The 27,635-nt window shown below is 42.1% G+C and overlaps 1 protein-coding gene across 7 annotated transcripts in view; it reads right to left on the bottom strand.

Annotated features, from left to right (window-relative positions):
• Positions 1-27,635, bottom strand: part of STK3 (serine/threonine kinase 3) — a 294,979-nt gene that overhangs the window by 257,498 nt on the left and 9,846 nt on the right. For 6 of the 7 annotated variants that reach the window (XR_012157123.1, XR_012157124.1, XM_073330482.1 and 3 more), the window contains exons 2-4: positions 7,957-8,037; positions 5,915-6,043; positions 3,964-4,078 (exon numbers count right to left, since the gene is read on the bottom strand). Coding sequence is in view for 4 of the 7 variants with exons in the window: in XM_073330482.1 (XP_073186583.1) it covers positions 3,964-4,078; positions 5,915-6,043; positions 7,957-8,037 (325 nt within the window). In the remaining 3 variants the exon portion in view is untranslated. Of the gene's footprint in view, positions 1-3,963; positions 4,079-5,914; positions 6,044-7,956; positions 8,038-27,635 lie in introns of those variants that run through there. The other variant, XM_073330481.1, reaches the window with a different exon arrangement.

The raw sequence follows: 27,635 nt of genomic DNA, 5'->3' as shown, positions 1-27,635 counted from the left end.
TGAACTAAAGCAGTTGGGGGACGGAGTCACTCTTAGCTTTCTGAAAAAAAAAAAAAAAACATTGGCTGTGGATTCCTTTGCCCAAAGGATTCTTTCCTGCAGGATACCACAGGGGTTTAGTGGTACCACAGTTACTTCTGTTTGAGGATGCTGGTGGGATTAGTGAGGAAACATAGGCTGCAGTGTATTCAGCATCACAACTCCGATCTCCATCATGTCTGATATGATGGAACAATGGAATAAGTTACCCAGTGGCTACATTAACTATGGGTTTGGATGAGAACTAGCTGGTTACAAATTAATCCAGACAGGAAAGTTAGAATGTTGTTGGCCTGGTGAAAACAGTTAAAACTTACAATGGCACCTGTAATGGAGGGAGAGTAGCAGAGGTGTGCAACCTGAGTGCTTTATTACATCCTGGATCACCAAATGATGGCTATGGTCATGTACACTTTCCCTTCATCAGTGCCTATGGAGAAGAGTGCCCTTTTCCCCTCTGATGTGAGCCTTGATAAAGCTAGCCATATCTTTGTCATCTCAGAATAATAATAGGGTCACACCTTGGGACCATTCAAAACGTGAAGCTAGTGGAGACTATCATGGCCCTCTTAAATGAAGTTGCATACTGAGAGCACATTACACTACTTCTTCCTGGATATATACTGGCTTCCAATAAACTTCTGGAAGGGATTCCAGGGGTTGACTTACGCTATAAAGCAATAAATGTTTTGGGACTTCATTACCTGAGAGGCTGCCTCTCTTTTGAGCTGGAGCCCCCTTGACACGAAAGGGGAGTGGCTAACAAGGGTCTGAAGGGTACCCAATTCTGGAATTTGTTTCCCATACTTTTGGTTAAACAGGGCTGAGCCAAGATTTGTAACTTTCTTGACATGCTGCAAAGCCCAAATCTTTCTGCTCAGTCTTTTGACAAAGGCGTGGGCTGACGGTTGAAAGGATTTGGTGGAGATGTATGTGTATTATATGGTACATTTTTAAGTTTACAAACAGGCACCAAGGGCAAAGAATGAGTGCTTTGAGATTTTTTTTTTTTTTTAATAAACATGAAAAAAAAAACTTCCATCCTTTCCTCACCTATTTTTAAATAAGAATTTAAAAAAAAAAAAATTCACAGAGCCATCTTCCATTACCTTGTCCACAGGCTGGTTGGTTGTTTTTCGGGAGGACAGTATAAACAGTTACAGAGATTGTTAAACCTTAATCTATTTTATCTATTTTCTACCTATAATCCCTAAATTAAGAATGTTTTTCCTGAAGCAACCATTGTATTGGTTTATGGTGATGATCTAGGAAAATTCTAAAATACACAACTATGAATGAGAAAAGAGGTGAGGTAATATCTTTTATTGGACCAACTTCTGTTGGTGAAAGAGACAAGCTGTTGACTTTACAGTGTCTTTTACAATATGTGCTTACTACCTATGCTAAACAATACATTCTACCTTGTATTTAGCTGCAAGAGCCTGAGTGCCTTTCCCAGACCTGAAGAAAAGTTCTGTGTAAGCTGATAAACTTGTCTCCTTTACCAACAAAAGTTCATCCAATAAAAGGTATTACCTCATCAACCCTGTCTCTCTTATAACCTGGGACCAACACAGCTATAACAATACTGCAAGTAACTATGAATGGCAATGGCCAGTTAATACACATTCTATCAAACTAAGAATTAACTTGTCTCCCTCTAAGTGGTTTATTTCTTGTGGAAAACATAAAAACACTAAAACAAGTTTCCAACTTATTGTTTCCACAAACAAACTTTATTTTAGGTGAACCACAAAGTATTGAAGTATTTAGCCAGCCTTATTCCAGTAATATGTAGTCAGAAGTTTTCCATCATGTAATAAAAAGTCATACAGCAATCAAGTTACTGTTCCAGAGAATCAACAGTATACATTGTCTTGTTCCTCCATCATTATGCAGAAAAATAAGGTAGTTTCATTCTTATAAATCATGGCAACCACTAATGGGGGACACAACTTGCCTTAGCTACTCTTGTAAATAGCTTTTTCATTTAGGGTTATACAACGTAAACAGTTAACTGATTTTAGTGGAAATGTGATTAACTAAATACATCATAACTACATGCAGGTTTATTGAAACTGCTTAAATCTCTTTCAAACAGCCTGAAATGATTTGCTGGTAAGGGCATGGGGAGAGGGGAAGAAGATTATACTTTTAAGGGCATATTTTAAAATTAGGTTATTGAAGCAAATTAGAACAACTCCTTCTGTTCCATTTACTAGTCATGAAATAGAAAGCAACTTCTTCATCTTTCAAATTACGACTTAATAGAATAGACCCCTTAAAAAAAAAAGCCACACACCTCACACACCCCCATATACACACACAAACAATAGTTCCAAGTACTATTCTCCCTTTACAAACTGGACAAGTCGTAAAGGTCAGGAGGTCTGGACAACATTTATTCAACAGTAACTCAGAAAAAACACTGAGTACAGATGCTTTTCAGGGAAAAACCTTTGCTACCATAAATAGGCTATTGTTGAGATCTGGGAGTATTCACAAAAACTCAACATCAAAGGGATTTCACTTGTAATAAAGTATTGCATACAGTATTTTATAACAAAAATTAGTTTTAAACTAAACATGGCACCTAGGTAATATAACATTTGTCATTCTAAAGACAACTCCTTTCCATAAAAGGAAAAAGAAAAATACAAATATTGGGGGGGGGGAGCAATTGGGTGATAATGCTAGCCTGCACCTAGTGAGTACTTGATAGGACAAAAACATCATAATTCCTCTCCTCCCCAAGAAAGATTTTGTTACATATGGTGCAGGGAGATGTCAAAATAAATGCTGGAATATCAATTTTGGGGAAAGAAAAAAACAAAAGCCTAATCAACAGCTCAACCTCCTAAACAAGGTACCTAAAGGATGGCAAGTGAGAGGTGAAAGAGTAAAGAAGAACAAAGTATTACAGTTTCAATTCTTTCTATCAGTGATAAAAAGAATTTGTACATTTTAGAGCTACAAATTATGCCATGAGTGTCCTTTTAAAATGTGTAAAATTATCAAGTGAAAATAAACTGAATTTTGTGATCTTGCAGATGAAGAGGCAATATTTGTGTAGCTGAAATAAATTCCATATTTGAGGGCTACCATCCGGAGAGGTTTCATAGATTAAGATATTCTAATCACAACTTTCAATTCCCTTTAGTCTCAATGAAATAAAGAGTGCCCAATATTAAGGGCATGTCTACATGGCAAAGACAGTGTTCTCAACCCAGTTTAGTTAACCTGAGTTCGTTAATTCAGGGTTAAAACAGCAGCGAAGACACAGTGGCTATGTCTACACTGTAAAAAAAAAAAAAAACCAAACCTGTGGCAGCAAGTCTCAAAGCTTGGGTCAACTGACTCAGGCTCACAGGACTCACACTACAGGGCTAAAAATATCAGTGTAAACATTCCCACTCAGGCTAGAGCTTGGGCTATGAAACCATGCGAATGAGGCAGGTGTCAGACCCCCAGATCTAGCCTGAGCAGGAATGTCTGCAGTGCTCATTTTAGCCCCACAAGTCCAAGTCAGTTGACCCAGGCTCTGAAACTCACTGCCACGTGGTGTTTTGCTTGTTTGTTTTTGCAGTGTAGGCATACCCAGTAACTCAGCTTTTACCTTGGGTTAGCAGTTTGAGTTCAGTACTGGGCTCCCCTACTCGAGCTGCTAATAGGAGTTAAAAGCCAACTTGCCATGTCTTCACTGCTATTTTAACTCAAGTTAGCTAACTTGGGTTAGCAAACCCAAGAACACTTTTTTTTTTTTGCGCAGTGTAGACATGTTTTTAGGATTAAGCCCTCTTCAAAAATTTCCCAAGAGTTAGACAAAGCCTGTAGGCAAATCTTTTCTCTTAGTCAGATTACTTAAGACTAAAAGTTATAATTAAAAAACAGTATAAAAAGATACACATAAAAAAGGGAACTTACTGTTTTATTCCGTAATCTAATTATGTCCGAGACAGAGCCAGCTCCACAATACTCCATAACAATCCATAGATCTGTGTTCTTAAAGTAGCTGCCATAGTACTTGACAACATAGGGACTAAATATAAACACAAAACAGTTGAGATTCATGTATTAATGATCCTCAACAATGAAAAAAATATCCACGGTCAGTTCTAATAAAATGAGAATTGGGAAGTCACTAGGACAGCCAAAGATTGTGTGGTGCAGTTGAGCGAATTTTAGGTCATGATGGGACTACCTTAATCAAGGCCTCGTAAAGGCCTGGTTAGACTTCCAGAAGTTTGGTTCCTTCACCAAAATGATGGAGGCACATGTAGAATGACCTACAATACACCCACACCCCTCAAATAAATAAAAAGATCTCCCCAATCACCAGTTGCTTTCTGATGAAGGGAAAGCACCTTCTCCACTTCCCTTTTCCTTCGGAAAAGTCTATTCCCCTTTTCACTATCTTCAGGAGCCTTCTCCTTTTTCTCTCTTTCCAGTGTTGAGTGGACAACATGGAAATCATTTTAAATTTCCTCTTTTTTCCCCACACAACCTGCAGGAGTCTATTTCAAAAACAAACCTGAATAGCTAACTAAATATTGTTCAGTCTAATGTTTTGCTATAGAAATATTTATGGAACTCTATGTGCATTTTCCATATTAAGTTTTAACAGAACACTTATTTATATAGTGCCATATATTATGCATGTTGTATTTCCATTCATCAACATATCAAATAAAGGACATAAATCCTCCCCTGAGTTCTTCGAGACCTGGGATGAGTGGCAGTAGCTGCAGAATCTCAGAATGAGGAAGGAGATTTTTTTTGTCCCTCAGTGGTAAGCTAGCCTCAGTACTGCAGCAGTAGACAAGGGTGTACAAACTACTCTAATTTGAGAGGACAGCTGTAAGTAAGACTTGTGAAAGCAGACTGGTCCAAATGGTTACTGACAAAGTTTGTGTTTAAAGAAAGTTAGACAGCTAGAGAGATTTTAGCCCAACCTTTGCAGAATTAGGCCTTGATCCCACAAACAGACAGACCCTTACACCACCAAATTAAAGAAGACTCCTCACATGCATAAGGGTTCACCATCATGGATTCCATTGCAGGATCAGGACCATAATCCTTTCAAAAAACACCCCTCACACACAGAGCACAAAACAATTTAAGTGAAAGTAGCACTTGTAACACTAATTTTCATTTCTATCTCCTTATAAGTGAAGGCCCCTGTTCCTGCAGCCCTAATCAGAGAAAGCTGCCACCACAATCAGAGAGTGAGTTGTCCAAAGAAAGACTAGGATAACAGCAGCTCCTCCAAAGTAATCATTGTTGCAAAAGTGCCAGTTGTATAATAGAGACTATTTTCCAAGCACATTTTCCCCCCTCTATTTTTTAAAATTAACAGTGATTAGTCTTGGCCTATAACAATCCTTGCCAATACTTTGAAATGGAGGACTCAAAAAACTCAGGTGGATTTATCTGCTTACAGGAAATTTTAACAGCACTTCAAACTTTTTAAAAAAAGATCCTTCTTTAATTATAATCATGTCAAGTTATTTTTGTTTGACACTGCTTGTAATCAAGTGCATATCTAAACAAATTTCCTTATTCTTCTCAGGATAACATTTATTACTTTATTTATTTATTATTTATTACTAAATTTAATATTAATTTAGAAGTATATATTTTTCTTTCAGTTGTTTATATTAATCACATTTCACTATGAACTTAGGGGAAAATTCAACCTTCAACAAGTACATATGCAGTGGTCGTTAAAATTAGAACTGAATATCAAATGTAAATAGACTTTTACTAGACCAGCCGTGCTCGTAACATTACAAGTACATTTTCAAATAAATGCTTAAAAAGGAGGCAAATGATTAAATAAATAAATAAATAAATAAATACGTAATATTGCTCATACCTGTCACATTGCTGCATTATAGAAATTTCTTTAATTATTTCCTGAAGATCTGACTCGACAGGGACTTGTTTAATTGCCACTACTTGTCCAGATTCCTTGTGTATTGCTTTAAAGACACTACCGTAAGATCTAAAAATTACAAAAAATTACAAATTAATTTTTTCTCCAAAATAGTTCTTCCTTCCTCCCAATCAGCATTATTCAAAAGATCATGCCAACCACTGGATTCATTTAAAAGACGTCTTTTTTTAACATTATCTACATGAGATGCTTGTAAAATTGCAAGAGATTTTAATTTCATCATGACTGTGCCTCTGAAAAGGAAGTCCTCAGATAACGTTTACCTTCGCCAATTCATAGTATTTGGCATATTATGTCAAAATATTGATTAATTATATCTGGTACCTTACCTCCAGCAGTTGCTAATGAACTAATAAAACATTAAGAGAAAGGTAAAATCACCATCATAATACACATAGCCAGATAGGAAATGCTGTAAATTAGAACAAAACAAGGAGGGAAAGAATAAGATCCCTCCTGACCGCTTCAGGCAATCAGCTTACATCCTGACCATGAGATTTATCCTCATCATCATTTGCATACAAAATCATAATTTTATCCCACTCTTCTTAAAAATCTAGCTACGGTATTTGACTCAGATTTGCTGTGGTTGTAAATATACAAAGATTTGTTATATGCTTTCTAAAATACAATTACAAAGAAAAAACTGCTATTACCCTTTCGTGTTTTCTTAACATGGGATCAAGAAATTGGAGAGACCGATCATTTTTTCACAATTCCCTTCATAATTTGAATGCCTCTATCAACTCCCCTCTAAAACTTGAGACTAAAAAAATCTTAGTTTTGTAAATAGCTCCTTAGATTAATCACAAATATAATCCGAATTTCTGGATATACATACAACATTTAAAAGGAATAAGGTTACAATTACATTTTTACAGTTACATTTTTCTATTTTACAATATTCTCCCTATTATAACATGTCAGTTTTCAGGCACCCAAAATGAAGGTTTGCAGTCTGAAACTCTAGCCTCTAGAGTGAGCTACCCAAACACATGAGCAATTGAGCATACTGCGCTTGTTTGGAAGGCATAGTGCTCTGTTCCTCTTACATGCTCCATAACTGTGAGCCAGCAGGGGAATAGAAATTGACAAGATTCATGTTTTGTCCATTTCAGTCCCTCATCATTAGCCTTATAGTTTACTACTTGGTCCTAAGTATGTGACTTCTCTATATTCATAATGACAGAAGATTCAATAGAATTCTACAGAATTAGGCTTACCACTGGCTGTGTCAGCTACCAGGAAAGCAGCCCCTCTTCAATTTACACAGCCTGCGGAGCTCCTAATTCTGGTGGTGATGAGTAGGCTTGTACACCTCCCAACAGCATAAAGCACCTGCAGAGCTACCAATTTTCCTGGGCAGATCACAGTAAAAATGGAGCTCTTATACCACAGGTACCTTCTCTACTTCAACCTCTTTCCCTCTGTAAAAATAATAATCTGCTATCTTTGCAGCTAGCCAAACTGCAAAACAACCTTACAGTATATACCAATCCTTCAATAAGAAGATACTTTGCTGTGTAATAATTGCAATGTTTGTTCCACGAGTCTATATGAGCAATAAAATGATAACAGGGAAGGTAACAAGGTACTCTGAATATAACTTTATATCACATTCTCATCTACTTTCCAATTTGCAATGAAGCGTGGCTTGTGGCAAAGAAAATGCTCCTGACTTCACTACAACCACAAAAATAAACTTATTTTTCTGCCTCAGTAAATGAAAGGCATGAAAGTTTGCAATCTGAAACTCTAGCCTCTAGAAAGGCATGACAAAAATGCATGGGTAGGTTTTCAAAAAACCCACACAGGCATTTGCTGTTTAAGTACTAAAAAAAAAAAGGCACAATTTAGTTCATGCTCACTGACACTATGTCACTTTTAATATCATATTAATTTTAATTATTTTCCCCATGTATCCCCCCCACACACACACACACACAAACAGTTTTACTCACCCTTCACCAAGCTTCTCTAGAACATCAAAGACTTCTTCAGGCTGCTTAGTTAAGCTGTCTTCACTTAGCTTTTTCAGCTTGCTAATAAAAATAATATTTTACAATAAGTCATTTACATATTTGACTTTAAAAGGTAAAAACATGTAGTTCAAAGAAAAAAACAGCTATTAAATGAGAGACAAAGAAATTAAGATCTTACAAAGAAAGAACCAGGAGCACTTGTAATGAAAAACAAGCATCAGGTACAGATGGTTGGTTATAAAATACTGTCCATTAAAAAACAGGGAGGTGAAAAAGACAACACTCCACACCATTGAGAAGGAGCGGGTGGCGGTATTGCCCTCCTTAGAACTTTTAGCTTAGTGGTTAAGGTACTCACCAGGGAGACCCAGGTTCCATTCCCCCTTGCCTGAGGTGGAGTAGGAATTTGACCTTGCGTCTACCCACATTGCAGGAGAGCACCCTAACCACAGGGCTATGGGATACAATGGTGTGTAGTTCTGAGTCTCTCCTATTGACAAGTTAGTCAAACAGGGACAGAACCTAAGATCTCCCCACTACTAGATGGGTGCCCTAACCACAAGACTATAGAGTCAGTCTATCAGACACACACACACACACACACACACTCCCGCCCCATGACTATTCAAGTATTTTATACAAACTGGAGCAGCTTCAATGGGAGAGACTGAGAAAGACTGACCCTAGAATAGTCCATAGCCTGGTGGCGAGGACACTCTCCTGCAATGTGGAAGACATAAGCTCAAATCCCAGCTCCACATCAGGCAGAGGAGGGAACTGAACCCAGGAACTTCCACATCCCTGATGAGTGCCTTAACACTGCGCTAAAACTTATAAAGGTAGTAGATGTCACTCTGTGAATGGCACCCAAGCCCCACCCCCAAAAAAACAAAAATGTTTGGCTGAATTGGTATCACATTTGCAAATAGTTGTGTGTCGAACAAACACGAATAAACTATTAAACCAAAAAAATCTGCACAGCTCTAGTTACAAAAAGTCAAGCACCCAAAAGTTAGAAAATGGCAGAATTCAGGTTGCCTGTACAACCCTGATTTAGCCTCCTTGTGCGCACACATTATGATGCAGTCTTCAATTACAGGATCTCATACTATTTTTTTTTCCACAGGCCTAATTCAGTCCCTCCCAACCACCACCCTCCAATTCAGTGATGGGCAACCTGCGGCCCACAAAACACATGCAGTCCATCAGGGTAATCCACTGGCAGGCCACGAGACCGTTTGTTTATATTGACCGTCCGCAGGTACAGCCGCCCGCAGCTCCCAGTAACCACGGTTCGCCGTTCCTGGCCAATGGGAGCTGCAGGAAGCGGCTATATATATAAAAAACATGGACATAAATGTATTTTCCCCTAACCTGAAAAACAAATGAACCATTTTTGCTGCAGTTCTGAGGCAGATGCTCAACATGGAAAATTTCAGCTTAGTTACAGCTCATTAAGACCTAAAGAAAACTTCCTAAACAAGCAGTTAGAACCTACCTTTAATCAATATTACAGCTGTAAAACAAACCCACAAAAACAGTGGGTATTTATAGATCAGTGGGATATATACCACAAAGCATAGTGTGGTAGGATCACATCATCATGCAGACATGGGATGACCAGCAGTAGCTCCAGAATTTCCACATAAGGAAACAGACCTTTATGGAGCTGTGTGAAGAGCTTGCCCTGACCCTCCATTATCAGAACACTCAATTGAGGGAGGCCATACAGGTATAAAAGCAGGTTGCTATTGGCCTCTGGAAGCTGGCAACACCAGACTATTACACGTGCTGCAAACCAGTTTGGTGTTGGCAAGTGAACTGCTGATGTTGTGGTAACAGAGATTTGTGAAGGGATCACCACTGGTTTATCCCCTCGTGGGGAGCATGAGAAATGTTCCTGAAATAGCTGGCTTTCAGAAAATGGAGTCCCAAAACCCATACCTAACCGTTTGACAGTCAGCAGGAACAAGCATGTGTGTCAGTTGCAAAGGGTACTATTCCATCATTCTGTAGGGCCTGGAGAGGCAAATTCAGAAACACTAATGTGTGAAGTATGGGAAAGTTGCATGAATACAGTGTGCTAAAGAGATCTGGCACTGAAATGCTGAGAGAAGCAGGGACCTTATTCCCTCTTAATTACACTGTAATCAATGGGACCTTTGTGACCACTGTCGTTTTGGAGGACCATGCATACCCACTCTGGCCACAGCTCATGAAATCATACCCTGACATCAGGGGCCCTGGCAAAAGAAGATTCAATTACAAGCTTAGCAGCTACAGGATGAGGTACTGTGCACATCTGACAGGCTGATGGCAAGAAGGTGCTGCCTACAAAACCATTTGTATGCCAATGCAGTCCATATGTCCGTGGTCTGGTGCGCCCAGCACAACATCTGCAAGGTTAAAGGCAAGTGTTTTTGCATGGGCTCTGGACCCCGCTGGTTTGCAGGCCTAGTACAGGCAACCATAAGGTAGACCAATGAATCCTGGAATTGGTTGCAGTGAGGAAAGGAAGTCGCCTGTTTTCATCACTTCATTATCTGCTTTTTTTAACAGAGGTGTAAACAGTCTATTTGATATAGGGTAGAGGTGATTTAACCTTTAGTGTTATTTTAGGTTATATAGGCTTGATGTGAAGTTAAGTGCCTATGTGATTGTGACATTTTGCTTAGTACAAAACTTCCTGGATCTTCCTTCCTATGAAAGCACCAACAAAGCCACATTTTCCAAAAATAACCAAACTTAAAACAAACAAACCAACTCAAGGAAAAAGCCAACTACCCCTCTATAAAATCATTATTACATGTTATTTTATGACATGCAATAAATATTCTACATATTGTGCAATGCAAGTGCATGGCGTTTGTATACAAAACATTAACCATCACTGAATACAAATGTTCAGAAGCCAATATTAAAGGACATGTTATTCTCTGGCCAAGTTCCTCCTCCTGTTCGCCCTCCCCACTCCAAAAAACATGTTGCTTGCTTTGCATATGACTACACAGAGAACACCCGCGCTTCCAGTTTGTGGAATAGTCCATTGCCAAGCCAGCCCCAGTTGTCTAAATCCTGCACTGACTGCAAGATATAGTAACATGAGGAGTCTGTGGTCATTAGTGCTAGCATGGCTAGGGTTCCCTATGCCTCCATTCTTCCACCAGCAATCTTTCCAGGGATCCCTATGCCTGCAGCATGCTCCACTCCTGCTTTGTTTTCTGGTACGCCACGTATTCCTCCAGCCTTCGCATCATATCCTCAACCATATAGTTGACAACCCACTTGTGTTTATCCGGCTGCTTTATGGTCCTGTCACTAGGAAACAGTTGCATAGGCTAAGACAGAATTCAGTCATGCCAGATTACAGCAGCAGCAGCAGCACTGTATTGTTAGTTAATAATGTAACTTAAAACAACAAAAAGTACCCTAAAACCTGCCTCAGTCATCACTTAAATAAAACCTCATGCTAGAAGTGGACGGTACAGATTCCTAGCTGATCAAGGAAGAGAGCAACCAGACCGCAAAAGTTTGATGAAAGTGACACTGACTACAACAAGGGGAAACTTAAGAAATTGCTGCTGAGAGGTAGCAACATGCAGCTGCAACACGCAAATCCCTAACCAGCCCTATTAGTTATGGGAAATTCTGATACAAAACACGTATATAGCAATTTGAAGTGTATATGGAAGCCATAGGGACGAGTATAATAAAAGAGGAGCAAAAGAATGGCTCTGATAGTGGTTGGTGTTCTAGTACTGGATATACACAATGTATTCCATATGGAGGATGTGGAGGGGGGAAAAAAAAGTATGTATGTATGAAAAAAAAGAAGTATGGAGGATCATTAGGACCTTATGGAAAATATGTCACCTATGACATTTTCCTGGATAAAAACCAAAAAAAAAGGAAAAGGAGGAGAGACAGGAATTTAAGTCTTTAACATTAAAAAGCCAGTGTTATGAATATAGAACATTAAGTGACCCTTTTATTAAAAGCCAAGCAATGTTGGAATGTAACAATTCAAAAAAGACACATTAAAGGCTACTCAGAGGCATGGATCCAACACTTGAAAAGGCAATTTTCATATGCGCCAGGTGGCAGAATAAAAGCAGAAGTGCAGAATAAGAAAGCTCTAGAGGGACAGGCAACAAAACTAAAACACAGAGTTAAACAGCCTTCCAAGCAATATAGTGGGGGCAAAAAAACCTAACTTGTTTTAAGACTGAGCTTGCTAAGTTTATGGAGGGGACAGTATGATGAGGCTGCCTACAACAGCATATGGCCCATACACAACTGATATTAGCAAATCTCTAATGGTCAAAAATGAGGAGGGCTCTGAATTACTACTACTGTAGGTGTCTGGCTAATGGGTCTAACTGATAATCATATTTGAAGTCAGGAAGGAATTTTCCCTCAGATCATACTAGCAGAGACCTTGGCAGGGGGAGGGGAGCAGGAAATTGTTCACATTCTTCTGCAGGGTAGGGCAGGGGTCACTTCCTGGTTTGAACTGAAGTAAAATGTTGGATTCTGTGTAACTTGCAGTCTTTAAATCAAGTTTTGAGGATCTCAGCCAGAGATTATGGGTCTATTAGAGGAATTGGTGGGTGAGGTTCTCTGCCCTGAGACGTGCAAGAAATTATATTAGATAATCATGATGGTCCCTTCTGGTTTACTAGTCTAAGGGTGTCTACACTATGAAAATTAGATTGAGTTTATAGAAGTCCGTTTTTTAGAAAGCGATTTTATACAGTTGATTCTGTGTGTCCCCACTAAGCGCATTAAGTCGGCAGAGTGCATCCACAGTACCGAGGCTATCCCACAGTTCCTGCAGTCTCCACTGCCCATTGGAATTCTGGGTTGAGCTCCCAATGCCTGATGGGACAAAAACATTGTCGCGGATGGTTTTGGGTACGTGTCATCAGTCGCCCCTCCCTCCGTGAAAGCAACAGACGACAATTGTTTTGCGCCTTTTTTCCATGCGGGCGCTATACGGCTTTCAGCTGCCGCTGCAATAGGTCTGCAAACCATCGTTGTCATCCACTACTTCAACTCTGCTCTCCTGATGCTATAAATCCACCGCACAGGTCCTCCATATGACTGTCGTCATCCACTGCCACTCTGCTCTCCTGGTGGTCTCGCAGGGCCGCTTCAACTCTGCTCAGCTGCTCTTGTCTCGCCATACCACGGCAAGTGTGCAGCCTGCTCAGCTGTTGCGTACTGGCAGCAGACGGTGCAGTAGGTCTGCAATACTGGTCATCCAACCACCACTTCCCCTGCAACTCTGCTCTCCTGCAGATGCCATACCATGGCAAGCATGGAGCTGGCCCAGATGACCAAGGCAGTTATGAGCATTGCAAACACCTCACGCATTATCATGCAGTATATGCGGAACCAGAACCTGCAAAAGCAGGCAAGGAGATGACGGCAGCGCAGTGACAAGGACATGGACACAGACTTCTCTCAAAGCACGGGCCCTGGCAATTTGGCCATCCTGGCAGCAATGGAACACCAATTCTGGGCCTGGGAAACAAACACAGACTGGTGGGACCGCATAGTGCTGTGGGTCTGGGATGATTCCCAGTGGCTGTGAAACTTTCACATGTGTAAGGGCACTTTCATGGAACTTTGTGACTTTCTTTCCCCTGCCATGAAGCACAAGAATACCAAGATGAGAGCAGCCCTCACAGTTCACAAACGAGTGGCGATAGCCCTCTGGAAGCTTGCAATGCCAGACAGCTACCAGTCAGTCGGGAATCAATTTGGAGTGGGCAAATCTACTGTGGGAGCTGCTGTGATCCAAGTTGCCAACACAAACACTGAGCTGCTGCTATCAAGGGTAGTGACTCTGGGAAATGTGTAGGTCATAGTGGATAGCTTTGCTGCAATGGGATTCCCTAACTGTGGTGGGGTGACAGACGGAACGCATATCCCTATCTTGGGACCAGACCACCTTGGCAGCAGCCAGTACATAAACTGCAAGGGGTACTTTTCAATGGTGCTGCAAGCACTGTGGATCACAAGGGACGTTTCACCTACATCAATGTGGGACGGCCGGGAAAGGTACATGATGCTTGCATCTTCAGGAACTCTGGTCTGTATGAACAGCTGGAGCAAGGGACTTACTTCCCAGACCAGAAAATAACCATTGGGGAAATGCCTACAGTTATCCTTGGGGACCCAGCCTACCCCTTAATGCCATGGCTCATGAAGCCATACACAGGCACCCTGGATAGTAGTCAGGAGCAATTCAACTATAAGCTGAGCAAGTGCAGAATGGTGATAGAATGTGCATTTGGATGTTTAAAAGCATGCTGGCACAGTTTACTGACTCGGTTAGACCTCAGCGAAACCACTATTCCCATTGTTATTGCTGCTTGCTCCACAATCTCTGTGAGAGTAAGGGGGAAGATGTTTATGGTGGGGTGGGAAGTTGAGACAAATTGCCCGGCTGATGATTACATGCAGCCAGACACCGGCGCGGTTAGAAGAGCACAGCAGGGTGTGCTGCGCATCAGAAAAGCTTTGAAAACCAGTTTCATGACTGGCCAGGCTACAGTGTGACAGTCCTGTTTGTTTCTCCTTGAGGAAAACCCACCCCCTTGGTTAATGCTACTTCTCTCCCTATAAGCCAACCGCCCTCCCACCGCCCTTTGATCACTGCTTGCAGAGGCAATAAAGTCATTATTGTTTCAAATTCATGTATTCTTTATTAATTCATCACACAAAATAGGGGGATAACTGCCAAGGTAGCCCAGGAGGGGTGGGGGAGGAAGGAAGCACAAGGCCACACTGCACTTCAAAATTTATTGAATGCCAGCCTTCTGTTGCTTGGGCAGTCCTCTGGGGTGGAGTGGTTGAGTGCCTGGAGGCCCCCCCCGCATTCTTGGGCATCTGGGTGAGGAGGCAATGGAACTTGGGGGGGGGGGTTGGTTACACAGGGGCTGCAGTGGCGGTCTGTGCCTTTCCTGCACCTCAACTACATGCCGGAGCATATCAGTTTGATCCTCCAGTAGCCTCAGCATTGCATCCTGCCTCTTTTCATCATGCTGCCACCACCTTTCCTCTTGATCCCACCACCTCTCTTGTTGCTCCAGCCATCTGTCCTCTCGTGCATCCCTCCTCGCGTTCATTTTGTGCTTTCCTGGACTCTGCCATTGTCTGACTCCGCACATTCTGCTGGGCTCTTTCAGTGTGGGAGGACTGCATGAGCTCAGAGAACAGTGGTGAAACACTGGAATGCGTTGCCTAGGGAGGTGGTGGAATCTCCTTCCTTAGAAGTTTTTAAGGTCAGGCTTGACAAAGCTCTGGCTGGGATGATTTAATTGGGGATGGGTCCTGCTTTTGAGCAGGGGGTTGGACTAGATGACCTCCTGAGGTCCCTTCCAACCCTGATATTCTATGAACATTTCATTGAGAGTGCGTTTTTTTTCGCCTTATCTGCGCTACCCTCTGGGACAGAGATGCTAGTCGCAGCATTGAAACATTTGCAGCTGTGGGAGGAAAAAAGGGAGATTAAAATTGAAAAAAAAAAAAAAGGACTCATTGGCCATTTAAAAACAGGGGCTGATGTTTTCAGGTTTACATGCAGCACAAACCCAACTAAATCCCCCCACACACCCAATTCTCTGGGATGATCGCTTCACCCCTCCCCCCACCGTGCGGCTAACAGCAGGGATGATTTCTTTTCAGCCACAGCCAAACAGCCCAAGCAGGAACGGCCACCTCTGAATGTCCCCTTTATAAAATTCCCCTATTTCAACCAGGTGACCATGAATGATATCACTCTCCTGAGGATAACACAGAGAGATAAAGAACGCATGTTGCTTGAATGCCAGCAAACACGGGAACCACACACTGCCATGCTTTCTTATGCAATGATTCCAGGAAAATGTGCTACTGGCCTGCTGTGGTAAAGTGTCCTACCATGGAGGATGCAATAAGGCTGCCCTCCCCAGAAACCTTTTGCAAAGGCTTTGGGAGTACCTCCAGGAGAGCTTCATGGAGATGTCCCTGGAGGATTTCCACTCCATCCCCAGACACATTAGCAGACTTTTCCAGTAGCTGTACTGGCAGCGAATGCATCCCCAAGTCTTCAGAGCAAATCAGTCATTAAACATGCTTGCTTTTAAAGCATGTATTATATTTACAAGGTACACTCACCAGAGGCACCTTCTCCGGCTTCATAATCTGGGAGCCCGCCTTGGGAGGGTATTGGCTCCAGGGTGATAAACAGTTCCTGGCTGTTGGGGAGGTTTCTCCTCTTGCCTGCTGTGTGATAGCCCCCTCCTCTTCCTTCTCATCATCTTCCTTGTCCCCAAAATCCTCATCCTTGTTGAATGAGACTCCCCCCTTGTAGGTGTCCACGGACGGGGTGGGGTAGTGGTAAGGGCCCCCCTTAAATTGCATGCAGCTCATCATATAAGTGGCATGTCTGGGGCTCTGACCCAGAGTGGCCGTTTGCCCTTTTGGCAGGCTTGCCTGAGCTCCTTAAGTTTCACACGGCACTGCTGCGTGTCCCTGTGATAGTCTCTGTCCTTCATGCCCTTGGAGATTTTTTCAAATATTTTGGCATTTTATCTTTTGGAACTGAGTTCCGATAGCACGGATTCTTCTCCCCATACAGCAATCAGATCCAATACCTTCCGTTCGGTCCATGCTGGAGCTTTTTTGCGATTCTGGGACTGCATGGTCACCTATGCTGATGAGATCTATGTGGTCACGCCACGGTGGCCAAACAGGAAATGAAATTCAAAAGTTTGCAGGGCTTTTCTCATGTACCTGGCCAGTGCATCCGAATTGAGAGTGCTGTCCAGAGCAGTCGCAATGGAGCACTGTGGGATTGTTCCCGGAGGCCGATACTGTCCAATTGCATCCACACTAACCCAAATTCGACTTGGTGATGTTGATTTCAGCGCTAATCCCCTTATCGGGGAGGAGTACAGAAATTGATTTTAAGAGCCCATTAAGTTGACAAAAGTGGCTTCGTTGTGTGGACGGGTGCAGGGTTAAATCGATCTAATGCTGCTAAATTCGACCTAAACTCGTAGTGTAGACCAGGGCAAAGTAAGAAAGACGTTCAAAGAATAAAAGGACAAAGCGGAAAAGTCACACGTCAAAAACATGTGTGTGATGTAGCAACTGGCACAAGTATAAGAAGAGTCCAGCATTGGGGAGGGATGGTCTATAAACTGTAATAAAGCCCAAGCAGTTTGCAAAGGTGATGCAGACAAGACTTGGAAGTGTCTGAGCTGAAGGCAGAGTAAAGTGTCCCCCAAGTGAATGAGAGGAGCTGTTCATGAACACAAAGGAAGAAAACATCCACAATCTCAAAGAGCAACTAATGCAAATTTGTACAAATGGCTTACAAACCAGACACAGCAACACAAATAAATCTCTACTTTCTCTGAACCGCTCTTTCAGTTTCTTAAGGATTAAAGGCTTGGCTACACTTGCGAGTTAGTGCGCATTAAAGCGGCCCTGGGCGCCCTAGCTCACTCCCCATCCACACTGGCAAGGCACGTAGAGCGCTCTGACTCCGCGACACGAGCACTCCTGGAACTCCACCTCAGCAAGTAGAACATTTGCTGCACCTTGGCTACAACGCCCGGGCATCAGTGTGAACGAGGTGTTGCATTGCTGCGCTCTGAGTGGCCTCCGGAAACGTCCCATCATCCCCTTAAGTCAAGTGGCCACTCTTGTCATTGTTTGGAATCGCTGCAGGAATGCGGATATGCCCTTTCAAAGCTCCGTTTCTGACAGACGGCTGCTTATCTGCTCCGAGACAAAGCAAACAGTGTGGAATGCTGGGGAGCGAGGGGTCTGCTGCTGTCTGAACTTACAAGACAGCACGCTGACATGCTCTCAGCCCCCCAAAAACACTCTCCCCCCCCCCATATACACACTCCCTGTCACACTACACCCCACCCCATTTGAAAAGCACGTTGCAGTCACTTACATGCTGGGATAGCTGCCCATAATGCACCACTCCCAACGCAGCTGCAAGTGCCGCAAACATGGCCATGGCAGCGTGCTTGAAGCCGTCACTGTGGACAGACTGCAGCGCTTTCCCTACTGCCCTCTACAAAGGCTGGTTTCACTCAAAACGCTCTCCATCTGCGAGTGTAGCCATGCCCTAAGAAGTCAAAGGTGAAACTGAAATCTTGTAGTAAGGAGCACATTCCATTCCTAAGCAAGTGTCAATTGTCACAGATATACTAAAACAAAACAAGAATGTATGTGTTAGAATATCAGCAAAAGCAAAATCAATCAATCTTTGGCTTCCATGGCTGAGGTGCTTGGCCTCATCAAGAAGGTACATGTCGGAGTTGGAATAAATATCAAAACAAGCTTGAACCAGATATGAATGGGCTAAATGCATCCTATAATCATGTGTCCACAGAATGGAGGATTCTCTCCCCTGTTATACTTGCCATCTCTAGTGTCTCACAAGCCTTAAGAAGAGAGACCACTAGTTATACATATTACTCTCCCACAAACTAGAGAAAAAGCTGCCAAAAATAAGAACAGGTGGCGTCCTCGACAAAACAGAAGAAGAGTGAATAGACTGGGTCAACTCATTAGTATTTGAGGACAGAAAAGAGGGGCTCTGAACAATAAAAGGAACGTTTAATCTTGCCTAGAAATGAAATGATTGGTGAAATAGCAGAAGTCAATTCTTCAAATCAGATGCTTTTGCAGTGTTTTGTCAGATTCCTCTCAGCAAAGGGAGCACCAAGATTTGCATTTTCATTTGACGGATACAGCTTCTTGATATAGCACTCAGAAATGTGCTCAGTACCAAAAGTATTTCACTGTAAGTGCCATGTCTTTCAGAAGACTGCAAAAGTGTACACTGATGGCAGTCTGGAGCAGCACCACTACTGGACACCAGGAATCACCGTAAAAAGTTCCAGACATTGTAATAAGAAACAACCTGCAACTGAAGAGAGTCAATTGTCAGTTTCAAACAATTGACGTTATCTACATTACTTAGGACAGAACTTGATGCTAAGGGAATACTGTCTCATAATTCCAAAGTTTCAAGGAACTTGGAACATCAGGACATCCAAATGACAAAAAAGGAATTCACATATTGAACTAGGTCAGTAAGTTCATCCCCAACTAACTCGCTTAAGAAAACTCCTTCACAAAAATGCTGAATAGGCATGAATGCTGGAGAATGAAAAAGCGTCCAAAAGATTTAATTAACATGAGTATCAGTTCTGCAATTCTTTAGCCCTCTGAAAAGGATCATGGTCCTCAGATGTGTTTCAGCATGAAGGCTGGAAGCTGTATTACTAAAGAAACATTGGACTAAACGGTTGCCTGTAACATATGCAGCGAAAGCTGTGATAAAGTGTTTGCACAAATTGAAAGAGATACTAGGCCTTGCATACTTCACAAAGTTTCAGCTTTTACCTTAGGAAAAATTGTGGAACTGGCAATTCAGTGTAATACAAAAGGAAAAGCTTGAGCTCTGATGAACACTGTCGAACAAGGAAGACATCAAGCCAGATAGTAAGAGTACTGGTTCCTGGTGCAGCTTCATAGCTATTGTTTCTGGACTCAGGAAGGCAATGTGGATTGGTGGGAAGAGGATTGTTCTGCAGACCAGGGATGATCAGCAGCGACCAAAAAATTTCAGGATGGAGAAGGAAACTTTTCTGAAGATATGTGCTGAACCCAGACCTAGAGCAGCAGTGTGCCAACATGTGGTGCCCCATAACCATCTGGAAGCCACCCCAAATACTACCGGTCTGCTGCAAACCAATTCAGCAAGGAGAAAGCAACCATTGGGGCCATTCTCATGCAGGTGCATAAGGCCATGGCAAAGGTACTGTTGCACTGGGTTATAAAGCTTGGCAACACTTAGGAGATTATAGATGGCTTTGTACACATGGAATTCCAAAACTACATTGGAGCAATTGATGGGACCCATGTGGCTATCATTTGGCTAAGCCCTGTATCCCCAAATCAGAGCTCAGAATTCATAAACAGGAATAGGTATTTCTCCATAGTGTTCCAGGGGGTTGCCAACTACCAATGCAGATTTACACTTAAATTGAGGTGGTCTTAAAGTGTCCACAGCACTAGGATGTTTTGGAACCCAGCTCTTTTTAAATTTATGGAGGAAGGACTACATGGTATTTTGTACAATATTTGAGAGTGAGGGGAAAAGCCTCCCCTGCACCTGTAAGGCTAAGGTGCAGAGACTTGCTCAGCAGTTTGAACAGTCAGCAAGAAACCCCATACAAAATGCACACAGCCAGGGCAATATTGTCAGGGGTGCCTAATGCTCTTATTTTGGGTCTCAGGCCTGAAACTGTGCAGCTACATTTCCAGCTGTTAACTTCCATCCACGCCCTGACCCCATGGGATTGTTGTGCAGTTCTGTGTTGTTTATGGGCAGAAGTGCAACACTGTGGCAATCCGTACTATACCTTGTTTTTGCCAGCATTTGTTCATAAGCCCTTAGGAATTAGTGCAACCAATGGTTTTCTGTATAAAATGAATGGTCAACGCTCTTTTATTAAACAAAAATGCATGTCAACTGAAAAAAAATGAAAAAACAGCTTTTAATTATGAAGGAAACTACAAAGAACCCTTTCATTAAACTACCTGTAAAATGAAACAGCAAAATCCAACAGTGCAGTGCAGGGCCCAACACAACGAGTTGTGGGGGGGAGCTCCTCATCACAGGCAAGCAGGTTCTTCCTTTTCTGGTTTGTCAGACTTCTGGCACGGACTGCTGTAGCTCAACAGTTATCAAGGGCAATAGAGGGCTCAAGAGAAATGGGGACCCAGGTGCACTGTTCTTGGTGCCCTAAGCTGGGGGCAAGGGGGGGAATGGCCTCCGGGAGTAGTGTTCTGATGATACAGTGGGGAGCAGAAGCTGTTGCTCCCAGTAGTCCACGTTGTCCAGAGGCTGCATAACATGAGGAGGCACTGTTTTGCAGTAGTGCATTGCCTGCCGCCTTAACTGAAACATTTGCTGCAAAGAGGCATTTTGGCTTTGTATTGCCTCTAAGAGTTGCCTCTGCATTCTCTTATATTTTTCTGTACCGTCTTGGACCATGGCAATGCTGTCCCTGGAAATTGCAACGCTGTCCTTCGCCACTGCAACAGTCTCCCTAGAAAGCTTATTAGATTCCTTCTCAGACCTCAGATTCTTTGCAGTCTTGGGGAAACCTCAGAGATAGTAAGTGGCATGTGCATTGTGATTTTTGGCCTGTGCAGTATATGCTGTGTGGCTATGCCATTGTGCCTTGGAAGCTAGGAAGAGGGGAGGGTAAAACGGGATTGGGAATTATTTTCCTGGTCTGGCTTTTAAGTTTTGTTGAGCCTTGGAGATGCATATATGATACAGAAAGTATGGCTGTCAAGAGATTCTAAAAAAATGAATCGTGATTAATCGCACTGTTAAACAGTAGAATACCATTTAAATATTTTCAAATATATTGATGTCAATTACAACACAGAATACAGTGTACAGTGCTCACTTTATATGTATTTTTGATTACATGTACTTGCACTGTAAACAAAAAGAAACAGTATTTTTCAATTCACCTAATAGGAGTACTGTAGTGCAATCTCTATCATGAAAGTTGAATTTACAAATGTAGAATTATGTACAAAAAACTGTATTCAAAAATAAAACAATGTAAAATTTTAGAGCCTGTAAGTCCACTCAGTTCTACTTCTTTTTCAGCCACTCAGGCTAAACAAGTTTGTTTACATTTGAAGGAGATAATGCTGCCCCCTTCTTGTTTATGTCACCTGAAAGTGACATATGCGCTAAAGATTCATATGTCCATTCATGCTTCAACCACCATTCCAGGGGACATGCGTCCATGCTGATGATAGGTTCTGCCCGATAACAATCCAAAGCAGCGCAGACCAGTGCATGTTCATTTTCATTATCAAGTCAGATGCCACCAGCAGAAGGTTGATTTTCTTTCTGGTGGTTCAGGTTCTGTAGTTTCCACATCGAGTGTTGCTCTTTTAAGACTTCTGAAAGCATGCTCCACACCTCGTCCCTCTCAGATTTTGGAAGGCACGTGAGATTCTTAACCTTGGGTTGAGTGCTATAGCTAACATTAGAAATCTCACATTGGTACCTTCTTTGCGTTTTGTCAAATCTGCAGTGAAAGTGTTCTTAAAATGAAGAACATGTGCTGGGTCATCATCTGAGATTGATATACAAATATATGGCAGAATGCGGGTAAAACAGAGGAGGAGACATACCATTCTCCCCCAAGAAGTTGAGTCACAAATTTAATTAACGCATTAAATTTTCAAACGAGCGTCATCATCATGGAAGCATGTCCTCTGGAATGATGGCTGAAGGGGCATATGAATGTTTAGCATATCCAGCACATAAATACCTTGCAATGCCAGCTACAGAAGTGTCATGCAAATGTCTGTTCTTCTTATTTACAATGTCACCAGAAAGTGAGAGGACAGCATTATCTCCTGTAAATTTAAACAAACTTGTTTGTCTTGTTGAACAAGAAGTAGGACTGAGTGGATTTGTACGCTCTGAAGTTTTACCTGGTTTTATTTTTGAGTGCAGTTATGTAACGAACAAACAAAAAAAAACTACATCTGTAAATTGCACTTTCACGACAAAGATTGCACTACAGTACTCATAGGAGATGAATTGAAAAATACTCTTTCATTTATTTTTAGTGTAAATATTTATAATCAAAAATATACACTGACTTCAATTACAACACAGAATACTATATATGAAAATGTGGAAAAACATCCAAAATACTTCATGAATTTCAATTGGTATTATATTGTTTAACAGTGCAATTAAAACTGCGATTAATCACAATTATTTAATTTTTGCCTTAACTGTTGACAGCCCTAATCGGAAGGGTTAACAGGGTGAACCTAGGCAAAAGCAAGATAGTAATTTCCTCTACACCCCCTTTAGGCTGTCCTGACTCTGGATGACCTAACATATAGAGAATGGCCTTATTCAAAAAAGGCAAAGGGCACCAGCAAAATTCATTGTGATGTTATTCACCAAGATGGTCCACCAAGCAGTGTTACAGGAGCGTGAGGAAGTACTGAGCTATACCAGTGGGGAAAGTTGTGCAGCTAGTCTTCATAATTAAGGCTACGATTTAGTCACGGGTATTTTTAGTAAAAGTCATGATCTGGAAAATGGGTAAACAGTGAGGTGGCAAAGTTTGCAGATGATACAAAACCACTCAAGATAGTTAAGTCCCAGGCAGACTGTGAAGAGCTACAAAAGGATCTCTGAAAAAATAGGTGGCGGAGCAACAAAATGGCAGAAGAAATTCAGTGTTGATAAATGCAAATTAATGCACACTGGAAAAACATAATCCCAACTATACATATAAAATGATGTGATCTAAATTAGCTGTTACCACTCAAGAAAGATCTTGGAGTCATTGTGGATAGTTCTCTGAAAACATCCACTCAATGTGCTGCGGAAGTCAAAAAAGCAAACAGAACGTTGGGCATCATTAAGAACGTAATAGATAAGAACACAGAAAATATATTGCCTCCATATAAATCCATGGTACGCCCACACTTTGAATACTGTGTGCAGATGTGGTCACCCCAAGTCAAAAAAAAAAAAAGATACATTCGAATTGGAAAAGGTTCAGAAAGGGCACCAAAAAATGATTAGGGGTATGGAACAGCTTCCATATGAGGAGAGATTAATAAAACAGGGACTTTTCAGCTTGGAAAAAAAAATTACTAAGGGGGAAGATGATTGAGGTCTATAAAATCATGACTGGGGTGGAGAAAGGAAAACAAGGAAGTGTTATTTACTCCTCATAACAAGGGCTAGAGGTCACCAAATGAAAAACAGGCAACAGGTTTAAAACAAACAAAAGGAAGTATTTCTTCACACAACGCAGAGTCAACCTGTGGAAGCCATTGCCAGAGGATGTCGGGGAAGGGGTTGGAATGGGGGGCAGGGAAGGGGTGAGGATGTCAGTGATGCGGCCCTCAGGCCAATGTACTAGTCCTCATGTGGCCCTTCTGGTCATTTGAGTTTGAGACCCTTGGGCTAGATGGACCTTTGGTCTGACCCAGTATGGCCGTTCTTATGTACTTCTACACTTGACATGCCAGAGTTTGTTCCTTTCTATATCTCTCAGTAGGATTTGGCTTCCAGTTTTTAAAAGGGTGCCTTTTGCCTCTAACCACTGCTTTTGCTCTCTTTAGACGTGGTGGCATTTTCTTGTCCTCTTACTGTTTGTTTAATTTGGGATATACATTTAATTTGAGCTACTATTATGGTGTTTTTAAGTAGTTTCCCTGCCATGCAGCTTGCAGGTATTTCACTCTTGTAACTGTTTCTTTTTAACCATTTCCCCTCCATCCCACAAAGATGTTCAATTTAATTGCATTATGCACTTGGCTATTGCCAAGTGATTCAGCTATATTCACCTTTTATACCAGATCATGTGTGCCACCTAGGACTAAATCAAAAATTGCCTCCCCTTATGGGTTCTAGGACTAGCTGCTCTAAGTAATAGTCCTTTTTGGTGACTTTGTTGCTTTTCGGGCATGAAATGTCAATGTCTACCTCATGTAAAGCGAAAGCACTAACCAAATTTTCTCTCTAAGCATTGCGCAAAATGCAGATGTTTGAGACCAAAAAAAGTTTTTCTTATTTGAATCTGCCAGGGAAGCAGGTGGGGTATAGGCTTCACCACCATTTGGAGATGGCAAACTGGGCCAAGTTGGGGGGCGGGGTGCACATTGCTGGGCAGGACAGCAGAGAGAAGGGGAAAGGAAAATAGCTACATGGGCATGGCCTTCCCTGTCATGGGCCAGAAAAATTGTTGCTAGCCAGGGCTTTAGAATGACATGGAAGCCAACTATCCAGCTGAACTAGCCACGATTTTGACAACGTGTTGGGGAGGGAGGAGGCATAAACAGACAGCATGGAGTAGGGAGGGAGGCACAGACTCTGGCTCACAAAGTTTACTCAGAACAGAAGCTAGCATGGCAGTATAGTATAACAAGCCAGTTAAAATAAATACATGCTGACGTTCCCTCCATAGGATCAGCCTCCTCAGTCCCCATCTGGGTATAAATTTCTGCGAACAACATCCTAGATGCCTCCCATCAAACATGGGAGTGAGTTCATATACTGACAAATCTGTTTTTAATAGAGTCTAGCTGATGGAAGAACATCCACATTTAGTACCACTCAAACATCACTGCAGCATTGAATGTTAGCAGTTAAATAGAAAATTTATCACAGTCAAACGACAGATATCAAACTTGTGTGTGTGTGTAAAATATATTATTTTTATATTATATATTGTGACAAAGTTCCTCCTCTACCTTGGTGGGTCTTGCACTTATTGGCGGATTTGGTTGCCTTGGAGCTTCACGGCAGCCCTCACTTTGGCCGTTTTCATGAACCCACAGTCCAGGACAACTCCTCCTGTGTCTGACCAGGAGTTGGGAGGTTTGGGCAGAACCCGGGCCCGCCCTCTACTCCGGGTTCCAGCCCAGGGCCCTGTAGAATGCAGCTGTCTCAAGTGCCTCCTGGAACAGCTGTGCAACAGCTACAACTCCTTTGGCTACTTTCTCATGGCCACCTCCCAACACCTTCTTTATCCTCACCATAGGACCTTCCTCCTGGTGTCTGATAACGTTTGTACTCCTCAGTCCTCCAACAGTATGCGTTCTCACTCTCAGCTCCTAGCGCCTCTTGCTCCCAGCTCCTTACACGTGCTCCACAAACTGAAGTGAGCTCCTTTTTAAACCCAGGCGCCCTGATTAGCCTGCCTTAATTGATTCTAGCAGCTTCTTGATTAGAACACCTACAGCCAATCAGCCTGTCTTAATCGTCTTCAGAAGGATCCTGATTGTTCTGGAACCTTCCCTGTTACCTTACCCAGGGAAAAGGGACCTACTTAACCTGGGGCTAATATATCTGCCTTCTATTACTCTCCTGTAGCCATCTGGCCCGACCCTGTCACAATACACACATGCACGCACAGTTTGACAAGATAGTTATTGGCCAGAAAAGGCTAGATTGATTAAAGAAACATCACATTCTGCATTCAGTGATCATGAGGTAAAAAAGAGATTTTACAAAATCAATAGCAGATATCTGCTAATGGTACCAGAGAAGAGTAAATCAAAAAGGCAGCTACACCAGAATTCCATGAATTGATCCTGTTATGAATTATGGAAAAGTGACTGTATAAGACATGGACACACCTATAGATTAGTGGTTCTCAACCTGCAGCCCTTGGGCCACTTGTGACCCGGCCAGCACATGTTTGCAGCCTATGACATCCTCAGGGCCATGCAGGTAGTAGCCCAAACAACACACACAGTTGAGAACCACTGCTATAGACACTTCGCTTTGTAGCAGAACCAGGAGACAGACGAAACATCAAAAAACAATGACTGAGACCTATTTACACTGTAATATTAAAATATAAGATAAAACTGATGATCTCATTTACTAGAAGTGGACAAATAGTGCATGGAGTGTTTAAGCCATGTGAACTACAAAGAACTTTGTATTTCACACAGAAATACTCAAAGTTTTCAGAAAGAAGTTGGCTATTATCAGATATCTGATCACTTATATGACCCTACACGTTAACAGTAAAAGTTCTGAGTAGAATTCTGCCCTCATTTGTACACTGTGCAATCCCAGTGAAGTCAGTGGGATTGTACAGAATGTGAGAAGAGAATTAGTCCCTTTATATTTGCATAAACTGATATCCCACTACCAAATGTGATTTTGAGTACGATAATAGTAAAGCCCACAAATTCTGTTGCTCTACATGTCTCTTCAGATGTTACAATGATTTGTAGCAGAGTTGTTAGGCTAAATTCATTTTACTAAATGAATGACCGGTGACCCTCAAAAAAGTTAAGAAAAGCAACTTGTCCTCTTGCAGAATAGTTATGGATTTTTGAATGTTCATAGACCCATAAAAACTGCTTATTTTAAAAATGTAAGAGGGAAGACAGGAGTATGTATGGGAATTACACATAGTTCATGTGTCGGGAAGGAATCATTCCTGGATTTTTTTTTTTTTTAAACTTAAGTTTATTTACAGACAAGTTTAAGTCTGGACAAAAGTCAGGATATACTTCTATGGGCACAAAGCTCTAAAGATTTAGAGCAGGTTGCACAGCGGAGCCAAGAGGCCAGTGAAGAAGCTTGGCAACATGTGACCTCTAGAAGAAGAAGGGGGAATGTCCGGGTTCCAGCAACACGGACACAGGTAACTAACCGCTTTCATGTTCTCTCCACAGGTACCATTGCGGAGAGCGGACCAGACGATATGTCTGGAGGGAGAAAGCAGAAGGAGACTCCGCTGGTTGGAAGGTATGAGATGCGCTGTCCTGAGATGGGGGGTTCCACGACCACCACTCCCAAGAGAAGGAGGCGGGTGGTGGTGGTCGGGGACTCTCTCCTCCGGGGGACTGCGTCATCTATCTGCCGCCCTGACCGGGAAAACCGAGAAGTCTGCTGCTTGCCGGGGGCTAAGATTCGCGATGTGACGGAGAGACTGCCGAGACTCATCAAGCCCTCGGATCGCTACCCCTTCCTGCTTCTCCACGTGGGCACCAATGATACTGCCAAGAATGACCTTGAGCAGATCACTGCGGACTACATG

Source organism: Lepidochelys kempii, chromosome 2, assembly GCF_965140265.1.
Source record: "Lepidochelys kempii isolate rLepKem1 chromosome 2, rLepKem1.hap2, whole genome shotgun sequence".
In the NCBI taxonomy this organism is placed as follows: domain Eukaryota; kingdom Metazoa; phylum Chordata; order Testudines; family Cheloniidae; genus Lepidochelys; species Lepidochelys kempii.
The sequence above is the reverse complement of the archived record's forward strand: the minus strand, read 5'-3'. Positions and strand labels throughout refer to the sequence as shown.